The sequence below is a fragment of the Phyllobates terribilis genome, unplaced genomic scaffold (assembly GCF_046119375.1).
Source record: "Phyllobates terribilis strain yellow unplaced genomic scaffold, ASM4611937v1 Scaffold_12__6_contigs__length_324123572, whole genome shotgun sequence".
NCBI lineage: Eukaryota > Metazoa > Chordata > Amphibia > Anura > Dendrobatidae > Phyllobates > Phyllobates terribilis.
In genome coordinates this window covers 55,253,000-55,275,792 of record NW_027362772.1, presented here as the reverse complement: position 1 = coordinate 55,275,792, position 22,793 = coordinate 55,253,000, and the positions used below count along the sequence as shown (strand labels likewise).

Here is a 22,793-nt window from a genome sequence, read left to right as displayed (position 1 = left end):
AAAGCCCCAGGGGGATTGTGGGGACATTGTTTACTGTCTGACTGGAGCAGAAGAGAAAGGTGGTGTGTGTGTTCTGCATCTGACAGAAGCGCCCCTGCAAGTGAAAAGGATTCAAGTCAGGAATGAAGCTAAGCACAGGTCAGGTAGAGTTCCTGAACTAGCAGTGCGGGGTATTGACAAGCAGAAAGATAAGGACTGTGAGGAATAGTGTCACAGGAATCATCTCCCCCAGCAAACCCTCCCCCCTCCTCCATCTCACTGTGCTGTAAAGAATGCTGTGTTCATTAATGTGCCTTTGAATTAGAACTGTGCTGTCCTGAACTACTGGGAAGACTGTGAATTGCCGTACTGCTAAGGAAACTGTACTGTTTGTCTCTGGAGCCTGTTGCTCATCAGACTTAGCTTGCACTGGCTGTGCGGCTTCTTATTAAATGCTACTGTTCTACCGTTTATGAGGACTCTTGTCAAGTGTGTCTGGTCAGCAAGTGAAACAACCTACGTGTCTATGCCTGAAGGTCAATACCCCTGTGTGCCTGAGAGAAGCTGCAGCACATGGTCTATGGTCGCCCTGAGTAACGGTTCCCCCAGGATTCCAAAGAATTCATGTAACCTGTCTTCCCCCTATCTGAACCTAGCGTCATGCATGTAACATATGTCATGTGAGCCCTGTGGCCAATCAGTGGCCGCTTTTTGGCTGCTGTGCTCTAACTTCCTTTAGACATGTGTCAGACAAGCAGTAGTGAGAGCTCAGCAGTCCAATAGCAGCCGGTGATTGGCTGCAGGGCTGACGTGACATAACAATGCCACGCGAGCCCTGAAAGATCCGGAGTCAACATTGCTTTAATGGCACCAGCACCAGTGTGGGAGTTGAGTAGATATTTTTTATGTTATAAGGGGGACTACTTTTTTAGAAAAGGGGTTGTCCAAATAATGGATAATTGCTTTAATATACTTTCCAACTAAAGCACCAAGCTTATAAGTTGCAGTGTTGTTTAGTTTGTTCTGTACTACCTTTTGGATAGTGGGGTTTTTCTTTTTCTTTTCTTCTTTCGTTAATGTCAAGGAGAACAGCCAGGGGATCCTGCAGATATCCCCCCGCTGTTACCAAGTTGTCACATACCAGCACTCTGCTGCCTCCAATCATTAGGACAATTACACAATTGACTAACGATTGACGGACGAGGCCAAGGCTGCTTTTGTCACTAGGCCAGTTATTATGCGCTTCCCAGTGAATGTATAGTACAGTATACAGTACAGACCAAAAGTTTGGACACACCTTCTCATTTAAAGATTTTTCTGTATTTTCATGACTATGAAAATTGTACATTCACACTGAAGGCATCAAAACTATGAATTAACACATGTGGAATTATATACTTAACAAAAAAGTGTGAAACAACTGAAAATATGTCTTATATTCTAGGTTCTTCAAAGTAGCCACCTTTTGCTTTGATGACTGCTTTGCACACTCTTGGCATTCTCTTGATGAGCTTCAAGAGGTAGTCACCGGAAATGGTCTTCCAACGATCTTGAAGGAGTTCCCAGAGATGCTTAGCACTTGTTGGCCCTTTTGTCTTCACTCTGCGGTCCAGCTCACCCCAAACCATCTCGATTGGGTTCAGGTCTGGTTACTGTGGAGACCAGGCCATCTGGCGTAGCACCCCATCACTCTCCTTCTTGGTCAAATAGCCCTTACACAGCCTGGAGGTGTGTTTGGGGTCATTGTCCTGTTGAAAAATAAATGATGGTCCAACTAAACGCAAACCGGATGGAATAGCATTTCGCTGCAAGATGCTGTGGTAGCCATGCTGGTTCAGTATGCCTTCAATTTTGAATAAATCCCCAACAGTGTCACCAGCAAAGCACCATCACACCTCCTCCACCATGTTTCACAGTGGGAACCAGGCATGTAGTGTTCATCCGTTCACCTTTTCTGCGTCGCACAAAGACACGGTGGTTGGAACCAAAGATCTCAAATTTGGACTCATCAGACCAAAGCACAGATTTCCACTGGTCTAATGTCCATTCCTTATGTTCTTTAGCCCAAACAAGTCTCTTCTGCTTGTTGCCTGTTCTTAGCAGTGGTTTCCTAGCAGCTATTTTACCATGAAGGCCTGCTGCACAAAGTCTCCTCTTTAACAGTTGTTGAAGAGATGTGTCTGCTGCTAGAACTCTGTGTGGCATTGACCTGGTCTCTAATCTGAGCTGCTGTTAACCTGCAATTTCTGAGGCTGGTGACTCGGATAAACTTATCCTCAGAAGCAGAGGTGACTCTTGGTCTTCCTTTCCTGGGGCGGTCCTCATGTGAGCCAGTTTCTTTGTAGCGCTTGATGGTTTTTGCAACTGCACTTGGGGACACATTCAAAGTTTTCCCAATTTTTCGCAGTGACTGACCTTCATTTCTTAAAGTAATGATGGCCACTCATTTTTCTTTACTTAGCTGCTTTTTACTTGCCATAATACAAATTCTATCAGTCTATTCAGTAGGACTATCAGCTGGGTATCCACCAGACTTCTGCATAACACAACTGATGGTCCCAATCCCATTTATAAGGCAAGAAATCCCACTTATTAAACCTGACAGGGCACACCTGTGAAGTGAAAACCATTTCCGGTGACTACCTCTTGAAGCTCATCAAGAGAATGCCAAGAGTGTGCAAAGCAGTCATCAAAGCAAAAGGTGGCTACTTTGAAGAACCTAGAATATAAGACATATTTTCAGTTGTTTCACACTTTTTTGTTAAGTATATAATTCCACTTGTGTTAATTCATAGTTTTGATGCCTTCAGTGTGAATGTACAATTTTCATAGTCATGAAAATACAGAAAAATCTTTAAATGAGAAGGTGTGTCCAAACTTTTGATCTGTACTGTATACAAATCAGATTCCAACTGATAGAATATATATATAAACTTCGGTAGTGACACTGCCAAGCTCCCCAATAATCAAGAAAATCAGCTGCCACAACCAATTGTTTATATAGTCCATGTCATGCTCCTGGATTCGATCCCTTGAGCTTGTGTTCTGTGGTTGGCCTCTTTTTATGACGAGCCACAGCGGGTGCACCTTTTCTCTGGGTGTTTGGGTTTTTCTATTCTGGCTGCAGTCTGTCTAGCTTAACAGAAGTGTTTTCATTTGTCTGCCTCTCACCTTTAGGGTGCAGCTTTATATTCTGTTCCCCCCGCTGGCATTTTCTGCTGATGACAGATTCAATTGAATGTTCTGACATTCGATTGATGTTTAGAGCCAGTCAAGATTTTCGCCTTGCTGTTTCTTTGCTATATGTTGCATCTATCTTCCGTTTATCTTTAGGAAGTAGGCAGCATATTTGTTAACAGCACTTGCTTTATTCTTTGTTTGGTATTTTGTTAATTACTTTACTCACTCTGTTTTCTTTCCTTTGTTCAGCACACTTCTCCTCTTGTAGGTAATTCACACTCTGCTCTGGCCTCCGGTTCTTTAGGAGGAACATGAAGCAATTGATGGCCGTTTAGGGAGTTTAGGTCCGAGTTGCCATCTCCTACCCTGTGGTTAAGGCTATCTCTGCACCCACAGGCACCACTAGGGACTGCAAAGTCAGAATATCTAGTCTGTACAGGAACCGGCAGACTCAGTTGCAGCTTTTAGAGTTTAACCTATTTTCAATAGTGAGCTGCTACCTAGGCATAACAAGCCAATTGGACACCCGTTCTGGCAGTGTACAGCCTCATAAGGCTTTAGAGATGCAGTTTATAGAGCAAGAGAAGCGAAGCTATTACATTTTAAATATTTAATCTGAAATCCCCTATATTAAAAAAGGGGACAAAATAATACAGTATATACAATTACATAAAATAAAAAGGAATAGTGAAAAAGAAGTACTAAACCTGTGATCACAGGAATTGCTCTGATCTTTATGGAGGGAAGCACTCCAATTAGGAAAATGGACACTCTCACAGCGAACTGTGTCTTCCAGAAATAGACTATGACAATAATTCAAAGTCTACTTTTATTAGATAAAGGTTATGCTCAGATACCTCCTCTTGGTGGGCTCATATGAGGGCTGGTCGTTGATTGTGGCTAAGTCACCAAAAATTATGGGATCCCTGGTTTTCAGGATATCTGCTCAGCTATATGTCCCAGTTGGGAGATATTAATGCAATATTTCATATCATGATTTTAGCTGTTCATAGATAGATGGCAAAATTTATGCCATGTTACCTATCTGAATTATATTAATTTGGGCTGATCGAAAGGCCGCACAGTGAATGTGTAAGTAATTGCATTACGTTCGCCACTTTGTTACGACACCAAAAATATGTCTCCCATAACTGTAGGACCTATGTCTGTCACAAAAAAAAAACATTATTCATAATTGGACTTCGGCTCCAAAATCTCTAAGATAATTCCATTGAAGACCAGAAGATTTTTCTCCAGAGGTGATAAATTTGTCACTTCTCAGCCTCTTGAATATACTGAGACCAAAGACTTGGTGTCTGGTGCCAAGCAGATATCCTACTTTAATTACCTGTTCACAGCAGGAGGTCATAGTTAGGTCATCTGTGTGACAGTGTGGCAAATGAGGGATGTTCATGGGCGGAGCCGATTTTTTGGTGCAAACAAGCCGGAACCCGAACACGAACCCGAATTTGAAATGCCGAACAAATTCGCTCAACTCTAGTCATAGTTGAATAGGAATTGGAATGACGTGCGAGATCTTTTTCCCTTCCCAGGTTATCATTAATCCTCAATATGAGGATGACATGTCCTCTCTCAAGAGATGGCTATATAGATTTTACAATTACATCTATGACAGTTAAGTTATACATTTTAACCTCTACAAATGTTTATGTAGTTTTGCTATGTATTGAATATCATTTTGAAATCAAATAATTTGTTGATTCTCTATTTATCTAATAAGGTGAGATTGTCTGGAAGTAAAGAAGGGTGTCCTTACTTATTCATGCCATAATATGTAACTTACTTCTTCCAGTTACTTCAGCTCCACCACCAAGGGCTTTAACACGATTGTGATGTATCATGTAGCTGTAGAATCTTGTAGCCTGTTCCACAAACTCTTCTTCCAATTCACTTTCTTCTAATTCTTCTAGTTTCTGAAGTTTTTTCCTTGATGCCGGTCGGTCAAATACAAAACATTTGTGTGTGTGGAAAAAGTGCAGAATGCACTCGCGGGGTAAATTATACTCCTTAATTTTTTTGTCAGTACCTTGAACAGATAAATGAATAGTGTTAGTATAGATTAAGTGACAATTTAGGCTGGATGTGATCTCGGTATCTACCCAGGGTACAGCCCCCTTCAATGTCTTCACTTGCTTCCATTACTGTACTTTCCATTCAATGTGCTTTCCTACTTTCCAACCACCTATTTCTCTGCTCTCCATAAAACTTGAGATCATTTCCCTCCTGTCCAATGTGGATCTGTGTACCACCATCTAATCACTGCTGCTATCTCTAACTTGGAGAGAAGGGTAGTAGAGAAGTGAGAGCTGTCAGATCCAGGAGCATGAGTTCTGATGGATTTGTATCCTTTTTTGCAGCTTCCTCAGCTATATAAATGACTTACAGACACTCAAAAGCTGCAAAATGATAGAAAATTGTTATTGAAGACTATTTAGGAAGGTTCCTGAAAGTGTTGTCTATCACTCAACAACCCATTATAAATAGGTTCAGGGATGCAGAGACTGATACTCATCTTCCAGGAATGGCGCTGTAGCCAATCTCCAGATGTTGACCAGCGACAGTGCCAGTCTGGGAGGTATATATTAATCTTTTTTTCACCTCCGTAGAACCAATAATAAGAAGTTTTCCAGTATTGAACAACCTTTTTACCTTTTTCATGTCCAAAGCAAATAGACAATAAAAACAATTCTATGAGAAGGGGTACATATAGCTTTTAAGAAAAAGGAAATCTTTGCAATGTTTCCTAAATGCCAATAAATGGCAATAAAATCTGAACAACTTTCTACAGTTCAGTTCTCAGAACTGTAAGGGAACCTAGAAATGATTGATAAAAATAAACAGGAATTAAACTTGCCAACATTATCAACGTTCCTGTAGAATATAGTCTAATGTAATTCTTCAGAAGTAGTATCGAAATACAAGTCTCCTGTTCTTTCCTCAACCACACCATTCTTCTACAGTAAAAAAAAGTGCTAAAATTCTATCTGTTACCTTTCTTGAGCTCCAGAGAAGACATCAGATATTCATCTTCTGTTATTGCTTTTCCATCTTTCTCCAATATCAGAGTGAAGTCTCGGACGCACCAGGTAAAAGATGGCATGTACCTCTTATATTCTCCGGTATTGTCTTCCTCAGTAGACGATTTCAGCTTGATTAGTTTTGTCAGTTCCGTCACGTAACTATGAGATGGTGCGGTTAAGGAAAATGTGACTATGTGATAGATTTTATAAAAATATAGAATAAGGAGAATTCATTTGTGGATTTTGCCTCAATTTTTTGCCACGGATTTTAGCTCTTGCATTACAAAGGGTGGAAGTACAGTAAAAATCCATGCAAAATAATAGTCATGCTAAAAAAATGTTTTAATGTGAATGGGGTTTGGTTAAACACAACACATGTATCGGAAGCATCATAAAGAATCATCTTCCTGCTGGAACGGCGACTCTTGTGAAAATGGCATGGAATCTACACTGAGAAGAGATCTGCCAAGTCATTGGTCAAAGTTTTACCAACTCAGCTTCCAGTTACCAAGATGGCTGGTATCAGAGATAGAATAAAAGTGGATACTGGGCTTTCATCATTGCTTGTACCATCTGTAGCAGCAGCTGAAGCACGAGCAGTATCAAGTAAATGAAAAAGTGCTGCCGCTACACTGTGAAGGTGTAGGACCATGGGATGAAGGTGGCCCATAGGCTTTTTTTGGAAACTTTTCTCTGTCTTCTATAGAATGATGTGATTACAGCACATGCTGCATAAATATTCCCCTGGTTTATTGAGGTACTGCATAAACCAGTGCAGTGTTAGTAAAATAAACATGGCCTAACAGGAAAAACAAAACATAACAAATAGCAAAGTACTTGTTTCTGCGGTGATCCGCCCTTCAGGAAACAAATACAAGTTTCTGCTTTCTTTAACAAGAACACAGCTCTGGAAATCTCATCTCCAGAGACACCGAACACTGAATGTGCCAGAAGTCTGTGTATTTATCCTCTGGACTGCAATCTGGGGTGGAGATATGGTGAACAGCCTCCCACCCACTCTACAGATGTTCGCTAAACCTAGCCCTTAACATGGCCGATTAACCCCTCTCAGCACTTAGTGTGCTGGAGCATTTTCCTAGGTTCATATCACAGGAGCTAAAAACCTCAATGATACATATTTCCCTTCCAGTACTTTGCCAGTGACTTTGTCACATATCTCCCCCTTTGACTAAAGCTGGGGGTTTTGGCACTTTCAGTAACATAACAGGGAAGTCTAGACAGGGCATCTGTATTACCATGAAGCTTCCCAGGCCTGTGCATGAAAGTTGAAGTCCTGTTACTCTAAACACTATACAGTCACCTGGGCATTCTTCCCCTTCCTTTCCCTCATCATTTTCCATCTCACGGGTGCATGATATGACACTAGCCTGAACTACCGGCCAAATATGTAGTACTGTGACACCCTGCTGTGCATGGAGCCACTGATCCTGGAGGGGTGCATTTCAGGTTTTCTCCACAAGAGGCCCTCAGAGCATACACACACCTCCACCTTCCACCTCAGACCACCAGAGGGAGCCTGATAGGGATATAAATAGGGATGGTGGAGCTAGGCAGCCCAGAGAGTGATTCAGCAGTTTCTGCTCAGACACAGAAGGAGAGAGTCTGTGAGTGAGTTCTCCTCAGGAAGAGAGTGGAGACAGAACAGTCTAGAGTCCACAGCCAGTTTCTGCAGAGTGAGACACAGAGAAACAGGTCAGTCTGCAGTGGAGCTCAGTCAGACTCAAGCAGCTCGAGTTAAGTGAGCTAGGAGCGTTGCTGACGCTCAGAGAACAGCAGAAGAGGCAGCCACCTTACTTCCAGTGTGTATAGCCTAGTGAGGGCCCTAGTAGGCCGAAGGCTAGAGGAGTGAGTAGCATTGGGCAGAGGAGCCTTACCAGCTCACCCCAGAAACCATATCCCGGACACTGTGTCCGAGTCTGCAGGGATTCTTTATACCCAGCAGAAGACAACCAGAACCCCTGGCGAACTACAGGTCCCAGGAATACCAAAGGCTGACTGTTATACCAGGGAGTACACCATGGCAAAGGATTTACTCTCATTAACCCTTGCACGCAGTCTCCTGTCCACCCGTATAGATAATTACATTGCCTCCTGCAAGTTTCCAGGTGTAGGATAAGCAATAAGCAGATCCTTAACCCTTTCACCTAGCCCAGCAAGAAACAAACTTTTCAGAGCTGAATCGTTCCACCCCACCTGAGCAGACCACCGACGACGGAAGTGAGTACAATAATTTTCCACATTACCTGATCCCTGCCTCAAAAGTCTCAATTCCGTCTCAGCTGATGAGACACGATCAGGATGATCATACAACAACCCCAAAGCAGAAAAAAAACTATCCACTGATCTAAAGCACGGATCACTAGGTTGGAGAGAAAAGGCCCATCCCTGAGGTTCTTTGCGCAAAAGTGACATTATGAACCCTATGCGCTGTGATTCATCACCAGAGGATCTGGGTCTCAAACGAAAATACAATAAACAAGCATTTTTAAAGGAAAAAAAATCTTGTTGTTCACCAAAAAATAAATCAGGCAATCGTACCTTTGGCTCCACAAAATGCGCTCCAGAACAGCTACTCACGTGTTGTTGGAGCTCGGCCACCTCCAGAGAGAGTCCCTGCAGGCGTTGAGCCAAATTCTGAACCGACACCATGATGGAAACTGGAGGTCTTTCCTTAGAGATATTTTTGGGCTGGACTTACTGTTATGATAGGCTACAAGCTGTAACGGGTCTGGGAGGCGGAACCTCTGAGCAACTATACAAGGGGGCGGTCCTTGTAAGGAAGCGGGTGGCGCCCAGGGAAGACGGGCAGGTAGTCACAGCAAGTGACAGGGACAGTCTCTGGGTAAACGGGCAGGTGGTCACGGCAAGTGACCGGGACAGTCTCTGGGTAAACGGGCAGGTGGTCACGGCAAGTGACCGGGACAGTCTCTGGGTAAACGGGCAGGTGGTCACGGCAAGTGACCGGGACAGTCTCTGGGTAAACGGGCAGGGAGTCACAGCAAGTGACCGGGACAGTCTCTTGACAGGCGGGTGGTCACGGCAAGTGACGGCAGAGCCTCCAGGTAGGCTAGCAGGCTGGTAGCAGGTGGACGCTCCCAGATGAGCGAGCAAGAGTCTCTGGACAGGCAGGTGATCACAGCATGTGACGGCAGAGCCTCCAGGTAGGCTAACAGGCAGGTAGCAGGTGAGCGCTCCCAGGTGAGCGGGCAAGAGTCTCTGGACAGGCAGGTGGTCACAGCACGTGACGGCAGAGCCTCCAGGTAGGCTAACAGGCAGGTAGCAGATGAGCGCTCCCAGGTGAGCGGGCAAGAGTCTCTGGGCAGGCAGGTGGTCACAGCACGTGATGGCGGAGCCTCCAGGTAGGCTAGCAGACAGGTAGCAGGTGAGCGCTCCCAGGTGAGCGGGCAAGAGTCTCTGGACGGGCAGGTGGTCACAGCACGTGACGGCGGAGCCTCCAGGTTGGCTAGCAGGCAGGTAGCAGATGTGCGCTCCCAGGTGAGCAGGCAGAAGGATCCATAGACAGACTGGCAGGGCAGGTAGGCAGACTGTCGGACCGCAGGAATAGTAGCAGGTAGACACGAGACTGGCAGGTATCAGACAGGAAACTGGCAGGTAACTGGCAGGTAACTGGAAACGGGACCTGAGGGCTGAAGCAGAGTGATGAACTGTGCTACAACATTGCTCGGGCACCTCCATTTTGGAGGAGGTGCCTTATATATGGTGAAGTCCTCCGGCCATTGGCCGGGGACTCCTTAGGACGGCGCGCGCAGCCCCTTTAAGAGAGGGGGAGCGCGCGCGCGCCCTAAGCACCGTGGCCGGGAAGGAGCGTGCGCTGCCAGCAGAGCGGGAGGAGGACGCCGGGCACGGAGCGGAGAGGTGAGGGGAACAGCGTCCCTGCCTAGCAGGAGGCAGGGACGCCGACGCTACAGTACCCCCCCCCTTTAGGCCCCCCTTTTTTAGGCCAGACAGAAATTTAGCTAGGATGAGAGGGGCATGGATGTTCTCCCGGGACTCCCACGTTCTCTCCTCAGGACCAAACCCTTCCAATCTACTAGAAAAAAGGTCTTTCCTCTTACCCTTTTGGTGGCCAGAATGTTCTCTACCTCAAACTCGTTTTCAGCGGAAACCGGAGCAGGAGGCGTACCTGTAGACTTGGAAAAAGAGTTAAATACCACGGGTTTGAGGAGAGATACATGGAAGGAGTTAGGGATCCGCAAGTTGGCCGGGAGTTTCAATTTATAGGCCACCGGGTTGATTTGTTTGATAACTTCCAGTGGGCCGATGAACCGAGGCCCTAACTTGTAGGAAGGAACCTTGAGCCGGACATACTTGGACGAGAGCCAGACTTTATCTCCAGGACGGAATTGTGGAGGATCCTGGCGTTTTTTGTCAGCGTGTTTTTTCATCTGCTCGGACGACTGAAAGAGTGCGGATCGGGTACTCTCCCAAATGGAGGAAAATTCGCTAACGAGAAATTCCGCAGCCGGATTATCCACCGAGGTGGAGACGGGAAATGGGATCCGAGGATGCTGACCGAAGACTGCAAAAAACGGGGATTTGGAGGAAGATTCGCTCTCGTGATTGTTGTAAGAGAATTCGGCCCATGGCAGGAGATCCACCCAGTCTGAATGGTGGGCATTAACGAAGTGCCGGAGGTAACTGGTCAGGATCAGATTGATCCGCTCCACTTGACCATTGGACTGTGGATGGTAAGCGGAGGAGGAGTCCAGGGTGACGTCTAGCAGTTTACATGTTGCTCTCCAGAAGCGTGAGGTGAACTGAACCCCACGATCCGACACGATGTGGAGGGGCAGGCCATGAAGACGGAAGATGTGGTGGATAAAGTCTTTAGCCAGCTCGGGTGCAGACGGGAGGCCTGGCAGGGGAATGAAATGGGCCATTTTGGAAAAGCGGTCAGCGACCACCCAAATGACTGTACAACCGGCAGAGACAGGGAGATCAGTTATGAAGTCTATAGCTATATGCTGCCAGGGGGCAGCAGGTACAGGAAGTGGAAGGAGGCGCCCGGCTGGCAGGTGTCTCGGAACCTTGTTGCGGGCGCAGGACACACAGGCAGAAACAAAGTCTATTACGTCCTTGTGCAGGGTAGGCCACCAGTAGTGCCGGGTAATACGCTGGAGGGTCTTTTTCTGACCGGCGTGGCCAGCTAGTTTAGACGAGTGACACCAGTGTAGGATCTTCTCCCGATCAGGTACCGTTACGAACGTCTTACCGGGAGGGAGACGATTTAGACTCACGGGAGCCACCTGCATTACTCTGGCGGGATCGATGATGTGTTTAGGTTCCTCCTCGAGATCAGACACCAGAAAGGATCGGTACAAGGCGTCCGCTTTGATGTTTTTGTCAGCCGGGCGAAAATGAAGAACAAAATCAAAGCGAGCAAAAAACAAGGACCACCGGGCTTGGCGCGGGTTAAGTCTCTGGGCACTCTGGAGGTAAGCCAAGTTCTTGTGGTCAGTGTAAATTATTACCGGGTGAAGAGCCCCCTCGAGCAGGTAACGCCACTCCTCCAATGCCAGCTTAATGGCCAATAACTCTCGGTCTCCTATAGAATAGTTGCGCTCAGAAGAGGAGAAGAGTTTGGAGAAGAAGCCGCAAGTTACCATTCTCCCGGAAGACGATTTTTGGGTAAGTACCGCTCCGGCTCCAGAGGAGGAGGCATCAACTTCCAGGAAGAACTGCTTGTTGCCGTCCGGGCGATGCAGCACCGGGGCGGAAGAGAAAGCCTGTTTTAAGGAAAGAAAGGCTTCCTCTGCTTTGGGCGGCCATTCTCTGGGATTAGTGCCCTTACGGGTGAGCGCGGAAATTGGGGCAGTCCGGGAAGAGAAGTGCGGTATGAAGAGACGGTAGTAGTTGGTGAAGCCCAGGAACCGCTGAATAGCCTTCAACCCCTCTGGTCGAGGCCACTTCTCGATGGCAGACAGTTTCTCAGGATCCATTCGTAGGCCGGTCTGAGAAATTATGTAGCCCAAAAACGGAAGCGAGGTCTGCTCAAAGAGGCACTTCTCATATTTAGCGTAGAGGTGGTTCTGCCTGAGCCTGAGCAGGACCTGATGAACATCCCTCCGGTGAGTCTGGAGATCCGGAGAGAAGACCAAGATGTCGTCCAGGTACACCACTACGCAGGAGTAGAGAAGGTCCCGGAAGATGTCATTGACCAACTCTTGAAAGACGGCGGGAGCGTTACAGAGACCAAAGGGCATTACCAGATATTCATAGTGGCCGTCCCGGGTGTTGAATGCCGTCTTCCATTCATCCCCCTGACGGATACGGACCAGGTTATACGCCCCACGGAGGTCCAGTTTGGTGAAGATTCTAGCCCCCCTCAGACGGTCAAATAATTCCGGAATGAGCGGAAGGGGGTATTTATTCTTCACCGTGATCTGGTTAAGGCCTCTATAGTCTATACAGGGACGGAGAGAGCCGTCCTTCTTTTTAACGAAGAAGAAGCCTGCTCCCGCCGGGGAGGTAGATTTCCGGATAAATCCCCGGGCCAGATTCTCCTCTATAAATTCAGACATAGACCGGGTCTCAGCAGCGGACAATGGGTAAATACGCCCACGGGGAGGAGTAGTACCGGGTAACAGGTCGATTGGGCAGTCGTATGGTCTGTGAGGGGGTAATGTCTCTGCCTCCTTTTTATTAAAGACATCAGCATATGACCAATAAGGAATCGGAAGTCCAGGTAGATTAGCTGGGGTAGGAGAAGGACGGACGGGATGGACGGGAACCAAACAAGTCTTATGGCAGTCCTGTCCCCAGCGAAGGACTTCTCCGGTCTGCCAGTCAAGAACGGGTGCATGTTTCTCGAGCCAAGGTAGGCCTAGCAAGAGGGCGTGAGAGAGTCCAGGCAGAACATGAAAGAAGATGCTCTCAGAGTGCAGCATTCCCACCTGCAGAGTAATGGATTCGGTGATGAGTTGGATGGGACGTGGTAAGAGGCCCCCATCCACGGCAACGACAGATAAGGGTACAGCCAGAGGTTTGGTGGGAATGCGGTATTTTTCTACCAGGGACTGAGAAATGAGATTCCCGGCAGTTCCAGAGTCAAGTTGGGCTAGTTCAAAATAACGGTTCTCCCCGCAGATGATAGAGACTGACAGCAGCAGAGATGGAGAGGGTTTATTCTTGTCTAGGACGACCTCTCTGAGCGATCCTAGACACAGGCGTTTCCCGACCTCTCCGGGCAGGTACGGATCTGGTGCTCCTTACTGCCACAGTAGAAGCAGCTCCCCTCGGCACGGCGTAAGTCTTGACGGGTCTTGACCATCTTGGTCTGGTCGACCTGCATAGGCTCAGGTGAGTGTGCCTGGGGAGTAACGGAGGGAGTGACGGGTTTCTGGAAGGTGGGGGCTAGACGTGGAAACCTCCTCTCATGGGTGACCTCTTGGGCGCGCTCCTGGAACCGGATGTCAATCCGGGTGGCAAGTGTTATTAAGTCGTCGAGAGTGGTAGGAATGTCCCGACCGGCGAGTTCATCTTTAATACGGCCGGACAGACCCTCCCAGACGACAGACAACAGAGCGTCGTTATCCCAGGCCAGCTCCGAAGCAAGGGTACGGAACCGTATGGCATATTGGCCCACGGTGAGATTTCCTTGACGGAGGCGTAGCAGAGACGATGCGGATGAGGTCTTCTGTCCGGGTTCGTCGAAGACTTTCCGGAAAGCCGTGAGAAAGGCTGGCAAGTCGGACACCAGGGGGTCTCCTCTCTCCAATAGAGGATTTAGCCAAGCCAGAGCCTCCCCCGTGAGGTGGGACATGATAAAGGCCACTTTGGACCGGTCGGAGATAAACTGGTGGGACAAGAGTTCAAAGTGCAGGGTGCACTGGTTTATGAAGCCCCGAGCGTGAGCGGAGTCACCTCCGAAGCGAGGAGGTGCAGAAAGCCGGGGTCCAGGACTGGATACCATGGTATTGGTGGGCAGCGGCGCAGCCGGATTGCGAGTCATAACACTAGCGGTGGTTGCTGGTGGAGCAGTCAGAGTGTCCAGGCGAGAGTTGACATTCCGCAGGTGACCCAGGATGGACTCCTGTTGGGACCTCTGACGGGACAGTTCATGACATAGGTCCGAGAGCGAGGGAGCTTGGGTGCCACCGGGTTCCATGGCCCGAGCAAACTGTAACGGGTCTGGGAGGCGGAACCTCTGAGCAACTATACAAGGGGGCGGTCCTTGTAAGGAAGCGGGTGGCGCCCAGGGAAGACGGGCAGGTAGTCACAGCAAGTGACAGGGACAGTCTCTGGGTAAACGGGCAGGTGGTCACGGCAAGTGACCGGGACAGTCTCTGGGTAAACGGGCAGGTGGTCACGGCAAGTGACCGGGACAGTCTCTGGGTAAACGGGCAGGGAGTCACAGCAAGTGACCGGGACAGTCTCTTGACAGGCGGGTGGTCACGGCAAGTGACGGCAGAGCCTCCAGGTAGGCTAGCAGGCTGGTAGCAGGTGGACGCTCCCAGGTGAGCGAGCAAGAGTCTCTGGACAGGCAGGTGATCACAGCACGTGACGGCAGAGCCTCCAGGTAGGCTAACAGGCAGGTAGCAGGTGAGCGCTCCCAGGTGAGCGGGCAAGAGTCTCTGGACAGGCAGGTGGTCACAGCACGTGACAGCAGAGCCTCCAGGTAGGCTAACAGGCAGGTAGCAGATGAGCGCTCCCAGGTGAGCGGGCAAGAGTCTCTGGGCAGGCAGGTGGTCACAGCACGTGACGGCGGAGCCTCCAGGTAGGCTAGCAGACAGGTAGCAGGTGAGCGCTCCCAGGTGAGCGGGCAAGAGTCTCTGGACGGGCAGGTGGTCACAGCACGTGACGGCGGAGCCTCCAGGTTGGCTAGCAGGCAGGTAGCAGATGTGCGCTCCCAGGTGAGCGGGCAGAAGGATCCATAGACAGACTGGCAGGGCAGGTAGGCAGACTGTCGGACCGCAGGAATAGTATCAGGTAGACACGAGACTGGCAGGTATCAGACAGGAAACTGGCAGGTAACTGGCAGGTAACTGGAAACGGGACCTGAGGGCTGAAGCAGAGTGATGAACTGTGCTGCAACATTGCTGGGGCACCTACATTTTGGAGGAGGTGTCTTATATATGGTGAAGTCCTCCGGCCATTGGCCGGGGACTCCTTAGGACGGCGCGCGCGGCCCCTTTAAGAGAGGGGGAGCGCACGCGCGCCCTAAGCACCGTGGCCGGAAAGGAGCGCGCGCTGCCAGCAGAGCGGGAGGAGGACGCCGGGCACGGAGCGGAGAGGTGAGGGGAACAGTGTCCCTGCCTAGCAGAAGGCAGGGACGCCGACGCTACACAAGCACTAAGGAAAGACAGGAGATCTGTCCCTACAATAGAACTAAGCTAGATCCCTACAATGTAACGGGGAACCTGATCCTGCAATCACACCCGCTAAAGTCCTCAGCTAGTCTGAACGAAGACCTATAGATGTGAGGGAGGGATCCCTACAAGAACTAGGGACTGGGAGAAAAATGGACACCTCCTAGCAGAAATTGTAGCAGTAAAAAGACAAACAAACAACATAGAACAAAAAGGTCAAAAGACCTAGCTAAACTGACTGAGAAAGGTTACAAAGCACCTGGCTAGCTTAAGAGAAGAAATTACAATGAAGTCCAGCATGGCCAGAAGGGCGGAGCAGGATTAAATAGGCAAAAAAGGTCATGTGACCAGCAAAATAGAAAAAACCTAACAGAAGAGTTCTAACAGTACCCCATCTTCTATGAGGATCCTCCGGATCCCCTAGGCCCAGGCTTATCAGGAAACCTCTTGTGAAACGCACTGACAAGTCTGGAAGCAGAAGCATCATCCGCCGTCACCCATGAGTTATCCTCGGGACCGAAACCCTTCCAAGCGACGAGATACTGCAAACTCCCCCTATACCGTCTAGAATTAAGGATGCGGGAAATTTCATATTCCCCGTCCTCCACCACCGGAGGAACAGTGGCAGTGGCGTCTCTATCTGATACATCAGCTTTTTTCAATAGAGAAACATGAAACACCGGATTAATCTTCCAGGAGGTAGGAACCTCCAACCTAACAGCAGATTGGTTAACTACCTGAAGCACCTTAAAGTGCCCTACAAACTTGGGACCCAATTTTTTAGAAGGAATCCTCAACTGCAGATTCTTAGAGGACAACCAAACCATGTCACCAACCGTAAACAAAACCTCTTGACGTTTCCTGTCAAAGTACCTCTTAGATTTTTTGTTAGCCACCTGAAGATTACCACGCACATCCGTCCAAACTCTCTACAAATCACCGAAAAAACTCTCCTCCTCAGGCACAGCCGATACCAATTTGGAGAATGACCCAAAAGACGGATGTCTCCCAGAACAATAAAAAAAAAGGCGAACACCCAGCAGAAGAGGATGTATGGTTGTTAAGAGCAAATTCAGCAAGCGGCAGAAACTCAGACCACCCCTCTTGATTGTCTGCCACAAAACAATGCAAGAACTGCTCAACATCCTGATTCTTCCTTTCTGTCTGGCCATTAGACTCAGGATGATATCCGGATGAAAACGACAAATGAACTCCCAACCTGTCACAAAAGGCACGCCAAAAACGAGCCACGAACTGAGGTCCCCTATCAGAAACAATGTCAGTAGGAACACCACAGAGTCTGACAATTTCCTTGACAAAGGCCTTAGCGAGTGTCTTAGCGCAGGGCAGTTTGATGAAGGGAACCAAGTGACACATCTTGCTAAAATGGTCCACGACCACCCAGATGACCGTGAAACCCTCAGAGGAGGGAAGGTCAGTAATAAAGTCCATAGCCAGATGTGTCCAAAGTGCACTAGGACCCTCCAGAGGGCAAAGCAACCCCGCAGCAGGAGTATGAGAAGACTTAGATCTAGCACACACAGTACATTGACGCACCCACTTAATGACTTCCTTCTGCCATCCAGGCCACCAAAAACTGCGACCCACAAGTCTCTTGGTCTCAGAAATTCCTGGATGACCTGCCAACCGAGACTCATGACACTCAACAAACAAATCTCTCCTAAAGGTCCTAGGCACAAACAACCTCCCATGGGGAGTGTTAGATGGGGCATTCTCCTGAGCTTTAAGAATCTCATCTTCCAAAACGGAGTCCAATGCAGCAATCACAACACCTTCTTGTAAAATGCTCTCCTCCTCCTCAGCACCGACCATGGGAGAAAAGCTGCGAGACAACGCATCAGCTTTAACATTCTTGGTACCCGGGATGTAAGTAACGGAAAAATTAAACCGCGAAAAAAAAAGTGCCCACCTAGCCTGACGGGCATTCAAGCGCTTGGCAGCATCAAGATAGATCAGATTTTTATGATCAGTGAAAACCTGAATGGGAAATTCAGCACCTTCCAAGAGATGACGCCAGTGTTTAAATGTGAGTTTAATAGCCAGCAATTCCCGATTACCAATATCGTAATTAAGTTCAGTCTCAGAAAAATTTTTTGAAGAAAAGGCACAGGGATGTACTCCATCCTTGTTTTCCTGAGACAACACCGCACCGACCCCCACAGAAGAAGCATCAACCTCAACCAAAAACGGCTTAGTAACATCAGGCTGCATAAGGATGGGGGCAGAGCTGAACCTCTCCTTTAGAAACACAAACGCTTCAATGGCCTCAGTAGTCCACTGAACCGTATTAGCACCTTTCCTGGTGAGATCGGTCAGTGGTTTAACAATAATAGAAAAATTTTTAACGAATTTTCTGTAATAATTGGCAAAACCCAAAAACCTCTGTATCGATTTCAAACCAATAGGCCTAGGCCATTCCTGCACAGCTTGAACTTTCACTGGGTCCATCTCAAAGCCCTCGCTGGAGATAATGTAGCCCAAAAAACTAATTCTCTGTACAGCGAACTCACATTTCTCTAGCTTAGCAAAAAGCGAATTGTCAATTAATAACTGTAATACCTCACGTACGCTCCGCCAATGAGACTCCAGATCTGGCGAATAAATCAAAATGTCATCCAAATACACAACCACATTTTTGCCGATCAAAGGTCTAAGGATGTCATTAATAATATGCTGAAAAAATGCTGGTGCATTGGTAAGACCAAAAGGCATAACAAGATTCTCAAAATGACCCACAGGAGTGTTAAAAGCAGTCTTCCATTCATCACCCTCCTTCATGCGCAACAAATTGTATGCCCCCCGGAGATCAATTTTAGAGAACCACTTGGCCCCCACTAACTGGTTAAACAAATCAGGAATCAATGGCAGTGGGTAGGGATTACGTACAGTAATTTTATTAATCTCGCGAAAGTCCAGACAAGGACGTAAACCGCCGTCCTTTTTGTTAACAAAAAAAAATCCAACAGCCACAGGTGACTTAGAGGGTCTGATATGACCGGCGGCCAAGCTCGTCTGTATGTATTCCTCCAAAGCCTTTCTCTCAGGAATAGTAAGATTAAATAAACGACTTTTAGGAAGAGTCGCTCCTGGGACAAATTCAATGGTACAATCATAGTCTCTATGGGGAGGCAAAATTTGCGACTCCTCCTCAGAAAAAACTTTCAAAAAATCCTGAATAGGTACAGGTAATTCCCCTTTATCCACAGCAGCAATGCGCCCGTTACAACACTTGTCATAACACTTAGGGCTCCAGGACTTAATTTCATTAGTAGACCAATCCAGTACAGGATTGTGCAATTTTAACCAGGGTAACCCCAAAATTACTGGAGAAGGCAAATTATTTAATACTACCAAATCCAAATTTTCTTGGTGAATACCATTAATAGTGAGGGAAAATTCATAAACCTTGTGAGTAACACATTTCAAGGGAGAGCCATCGACAGAAACCACGGCAATAGGGGATGACAAAGGTTTGGGTTTTAATTTAAGTTTTTCCAAGAATCCCCCATCAATCACATTCAGAGTAGAACCACAATCCACAAATACCCGAAATTCAATTAATTCTTCCTGAGCTGCAGTAGTAGCAGAAAGAAATACCCCCTTAGTGTTTAAACAGGCTATACGGGCGTAACTGACCTTTTTTTTTTTTGTTTGTTCATACGAAGCACACAGTTCTTAATGAAATGGTCAGATTTTCCGCAATAAAAGCACAAACCTTCAGAAAACCTGCGGTCTTTTTCCTGAGAGCGGGGTGACATCGCACCAATCTCCATCGGCTCTCCAATGTCAGTACAGACCCTCTCAAGACTAGGAGCTGACATGGCAAAGGATTTACTCTCATTAACCCTTGCACGCAGTCTCCTGTCCACCCGTATAGCTAATTGCATTGCCTCCTGCAAGTTTCCAGGTGTAGGATAAGCAATAAGCAGATCCTTAACCCTTTCACCTAGCCCAGCAAGAAACAAACTTTTCAGAGCTGAATCGTTCCACCCCACCTGAGCAGACCACCGACGGAAGTGAGTACAATAATTTTCCACATTACCTGATCCCTGCCTCAAAAGTCTCAATTCCGTTTCAGCTGATGAGACACAATCAGGATCATCATACAACAACTCCAAAGCAGAAAAAATACTATCCACTGATCTAAAGCACGGATCACTAGGTTGGAGAGAAAAGGCCCATCCCTGAGGTTCTTTGCGCAAAAGTGACATTATGAACCCTATGCGCTGTGATTCATCACCAGAGGATCTGGGTCTCAAACGAAAATACAATAAACAAGCATTTTTAAAGGAAAAAAAATCTTGTTGTTCACCAAAAAATAAATCAGGCAATCGTACCTTTGGCTCCACAAAATGCGCTCCAGAACAGCTACTCATGTGTTGTTGGAGCTCGGCCACCTCCAGAGAGAGTACCTGCAGGCGTTGAGCCAAATCCTGAACCGACACCATGATGGAAACTGGAGGTCTTTCCTTAGAGATATTTTTGGGCTGGACTTACTGTTATGATAGGCTACAAGCACTAAGGAAAGACAGGAGATCTGTCCCTACAATAGAACTAAGCTAGATCCCTACAATGTAACGGGGAACCTGATCCTGCGATCAGACCCGCTAAAGTCCTCAGCTAGTCTGAACGAAGACCTATAGATGTGAGGGAGGGATCCCTACAAGATCTAGGGACTGGGAGAAAAATGGACACCTCCTAGCAGAAATTTCTAGCAGTAAAAAGACAAACAACATAGAACATAAAGGTCAAAAGACCTAGCTAAACTGACTGAGAAAGGTTACAAAGCACCTGGCTAGCTTAAGAGTAGAAATTACAATGAAGTCCAGCATGGCCAGAAGGGCGGAGCAGGATTAAATAGGCAAAAAAGGTCATGTGACCAGCAAAATAGAAAAAACCTAACAGGAGAGTTCTAACACATGGAGCCACAGATCCTGGAGGCGTGCATTTCAGGTTTTCTCCACAAGAGGCCCTCAGAGCATACACACACCTCCACCTTCCACCTCAGACCACCAGAGGGAGCCTGATAGGGATATAAATAGGGATGGTGGAGCTAGGCAGCCCAGAGAGTGATTCAGCAGTTTCTGCTCAGACACAGAAGGAGAGAGTCTGTGAGTGAGTTCTCCTCAGGAAGAGAGTGGAGACAGAACAGTCTAGAGTCCACAGCCAGTTCCTGCAGAGTGAGACACAGAGAAACAGGTCAGTCTGCAGTGGAGCTCAGTCAGACTCAAGCAGCTCGAGTTAAGTGAGCTAGGAGCGTTGCTGACGCTCAGAGAACAGCAGAAGAGGCAGCCACCTAACTTCCAGTGTGTATAGCCTAGTGAGGGCCCTAGTAGGCCGAAGGCTAGAGGAGTGAGCAGCATTGGGGGCAGAGGAGCCTTACCAGCTCACCCCAGAAACCATATCCCGGACACTGTGTCCGAGTCTGCAGGGATTCTTTATACCCAGCAGAAGACAACCAGAACCCCTGGCGAACTACAGGTCCCAGGAATACCAAACACTGACTGTTATACCAGGGTCAGGAGTTACCGAGACCCCATATACCAGGGAGTGTGTACTCCAACAGAAGGCCCTACCACAGGATCAGCCGGTGCAGAACAGAGACTAAGTTAGGCCTAGCTCCAGGCAGGCCAGAGACTAACACTAAGCGGCGAAGAAATAGGAGGCCCTACACCTGCTCACTGGGGAGAGTCCTGCAGTGCACCCCTCACCCTACAGTGCTCCAGACGGTACCTGCATTCCCACCAGTAAAAGGTACAGAAGCAAACCGTGTGTGTGTGTCCCCTGTTCTTCCTTGGACCCGGCTGGGTCACCGCCATATCGTGCACCTCGTCAAACATCACTGCCCTGAGGCCTAGCTCCACCTGTGGGGAGCTACACCATCAAAGCTGCCGTAACACCGGCCTCAGTGGACTGCCGCAGCACTGGTGATCCTCACCAGACACCACAGGTGGCGTCACAAACTTTGACATTTTATTTTCCCCTTTTTTAAGAGAGATCCCAGGGTACGGGCCCGGGAGCCGACCACCGCGACGTCCCCCAAGACCACGCATTAAGGCCCGGGCGCCGAGTAGTCCCCATCCCCTGGGCGCCACAGTACCTCAGGGTGTTAATTGCCTATTTGATGGCCAAGCATTCTTTTAATGTAATGGCATAGTTTTTCTCACAGGAGGAGATTTCCTACTTACAGTAAATACAGGACTGGATGTTCCTCCTCGTTTACTTCCTGGGACATCACTGCTGCCAACCCGACCTCTAAGGCATCCTTCTGGACCACAAATTCCTTACTGAAGTCAGGTGCAATCAAGACCAACTGCTTACATAGGGTGAGATTCAATTCTTGGAATGCGATCTCTATTTCAGGAGACCAGTTGGCCATCGATATCTTCGTGCCCTTAAAAAGGTCAGTAAGGGGTGCGGCTATCATGGAAAAATTTGCATAAACTTCCGATAGTATCAAACCATTCCCAGAAATGTCCAAGCGTGGTACTTGGAGATCAGTTGCGGCCAATTATGGATTGCCTCCACTTTATTCACTTGAGGCTTTATTTCACCTCTTCCGATGATGTAGCCCAAGTATTTTGCCACCTCTTTCCACATGGCACACGTCTTTGGGTTTATGGTAAACCTCCGCCTTCCTCAGTGCATCCAGTCCGGCCTGGACCTTCTGCAGATGACTTCCCCAATGCAGGCTGAATATCACAATATTGTTGAGGTAAGGTGTGGCGTACTTCTTGTGTGAGGCTTGGATCTGGTCAATGGCTCTCTGGAAGGTAGCTTGGGCTCCTTACAGCCCGAACGGCATTCTGATATACTGGAAGCAACCATCAGGTGCAGAAAAGGCTGTCTTCTCCTTGGCATTTTGAGAGAGGAGGATTTGCCAATACCATTTCATTAGGTCCAGAGTGGTGATGTATCTGGCAGACCCTGCCTCGCTATGAGTTCATCATTGGATTTTCGTTGATTTTAGACAACTCATTTAGTTTGGTATGAGGACAATGGGGCTGGACCAGCCGCTCTTTGATTCCTCCATAACGTCCAGGCTCAATATTCTCCTCACCTCCTTTTATATCACCTCGCAGGGGGCCTTGGGGTTTCTATACAGCTTTTGGTTTTGGTTCACCCGCACATGTGGTTCCGTCAGGATTTCGTGCTCCACAACCTGAGTACATCTTGACAACTCCCAAAACAGGTAATGGATCTGCTGAAGCAGTTCTTGGCA

General features: G+C 47.8%; 1 protein-coding gene across 2 annotated transcripts in view; it reads right to left on the bottom strand.

The window, feature by feature from the left end:
- Nucleotides 1–22,793, bottom strand: part of LOC141173063 (guanylate-binding protein 2-like) — a 73,024-nt gene that overhangs the window by 21,118 nt on the left and 29,113 nt on the right. For both annotated transcript variants that reach the window (XM_073657701.1, XM_073657700.1), the window contains exons 5-6: nt 6,172–6,359; nt 4,964–5,206 (exon numbers count right to left, since the gene is read on the bottom strand). In XM_073657701.1, coding sequence (XP_073513802.1) covers nt 4,964–5,206; nt 6,172–6,359 — 431 coding nt within the window. The remainder of the gene's footprint in view (nt 1–4,963; nt 5,207–6,171; nt 6,360–22,793) is intronic.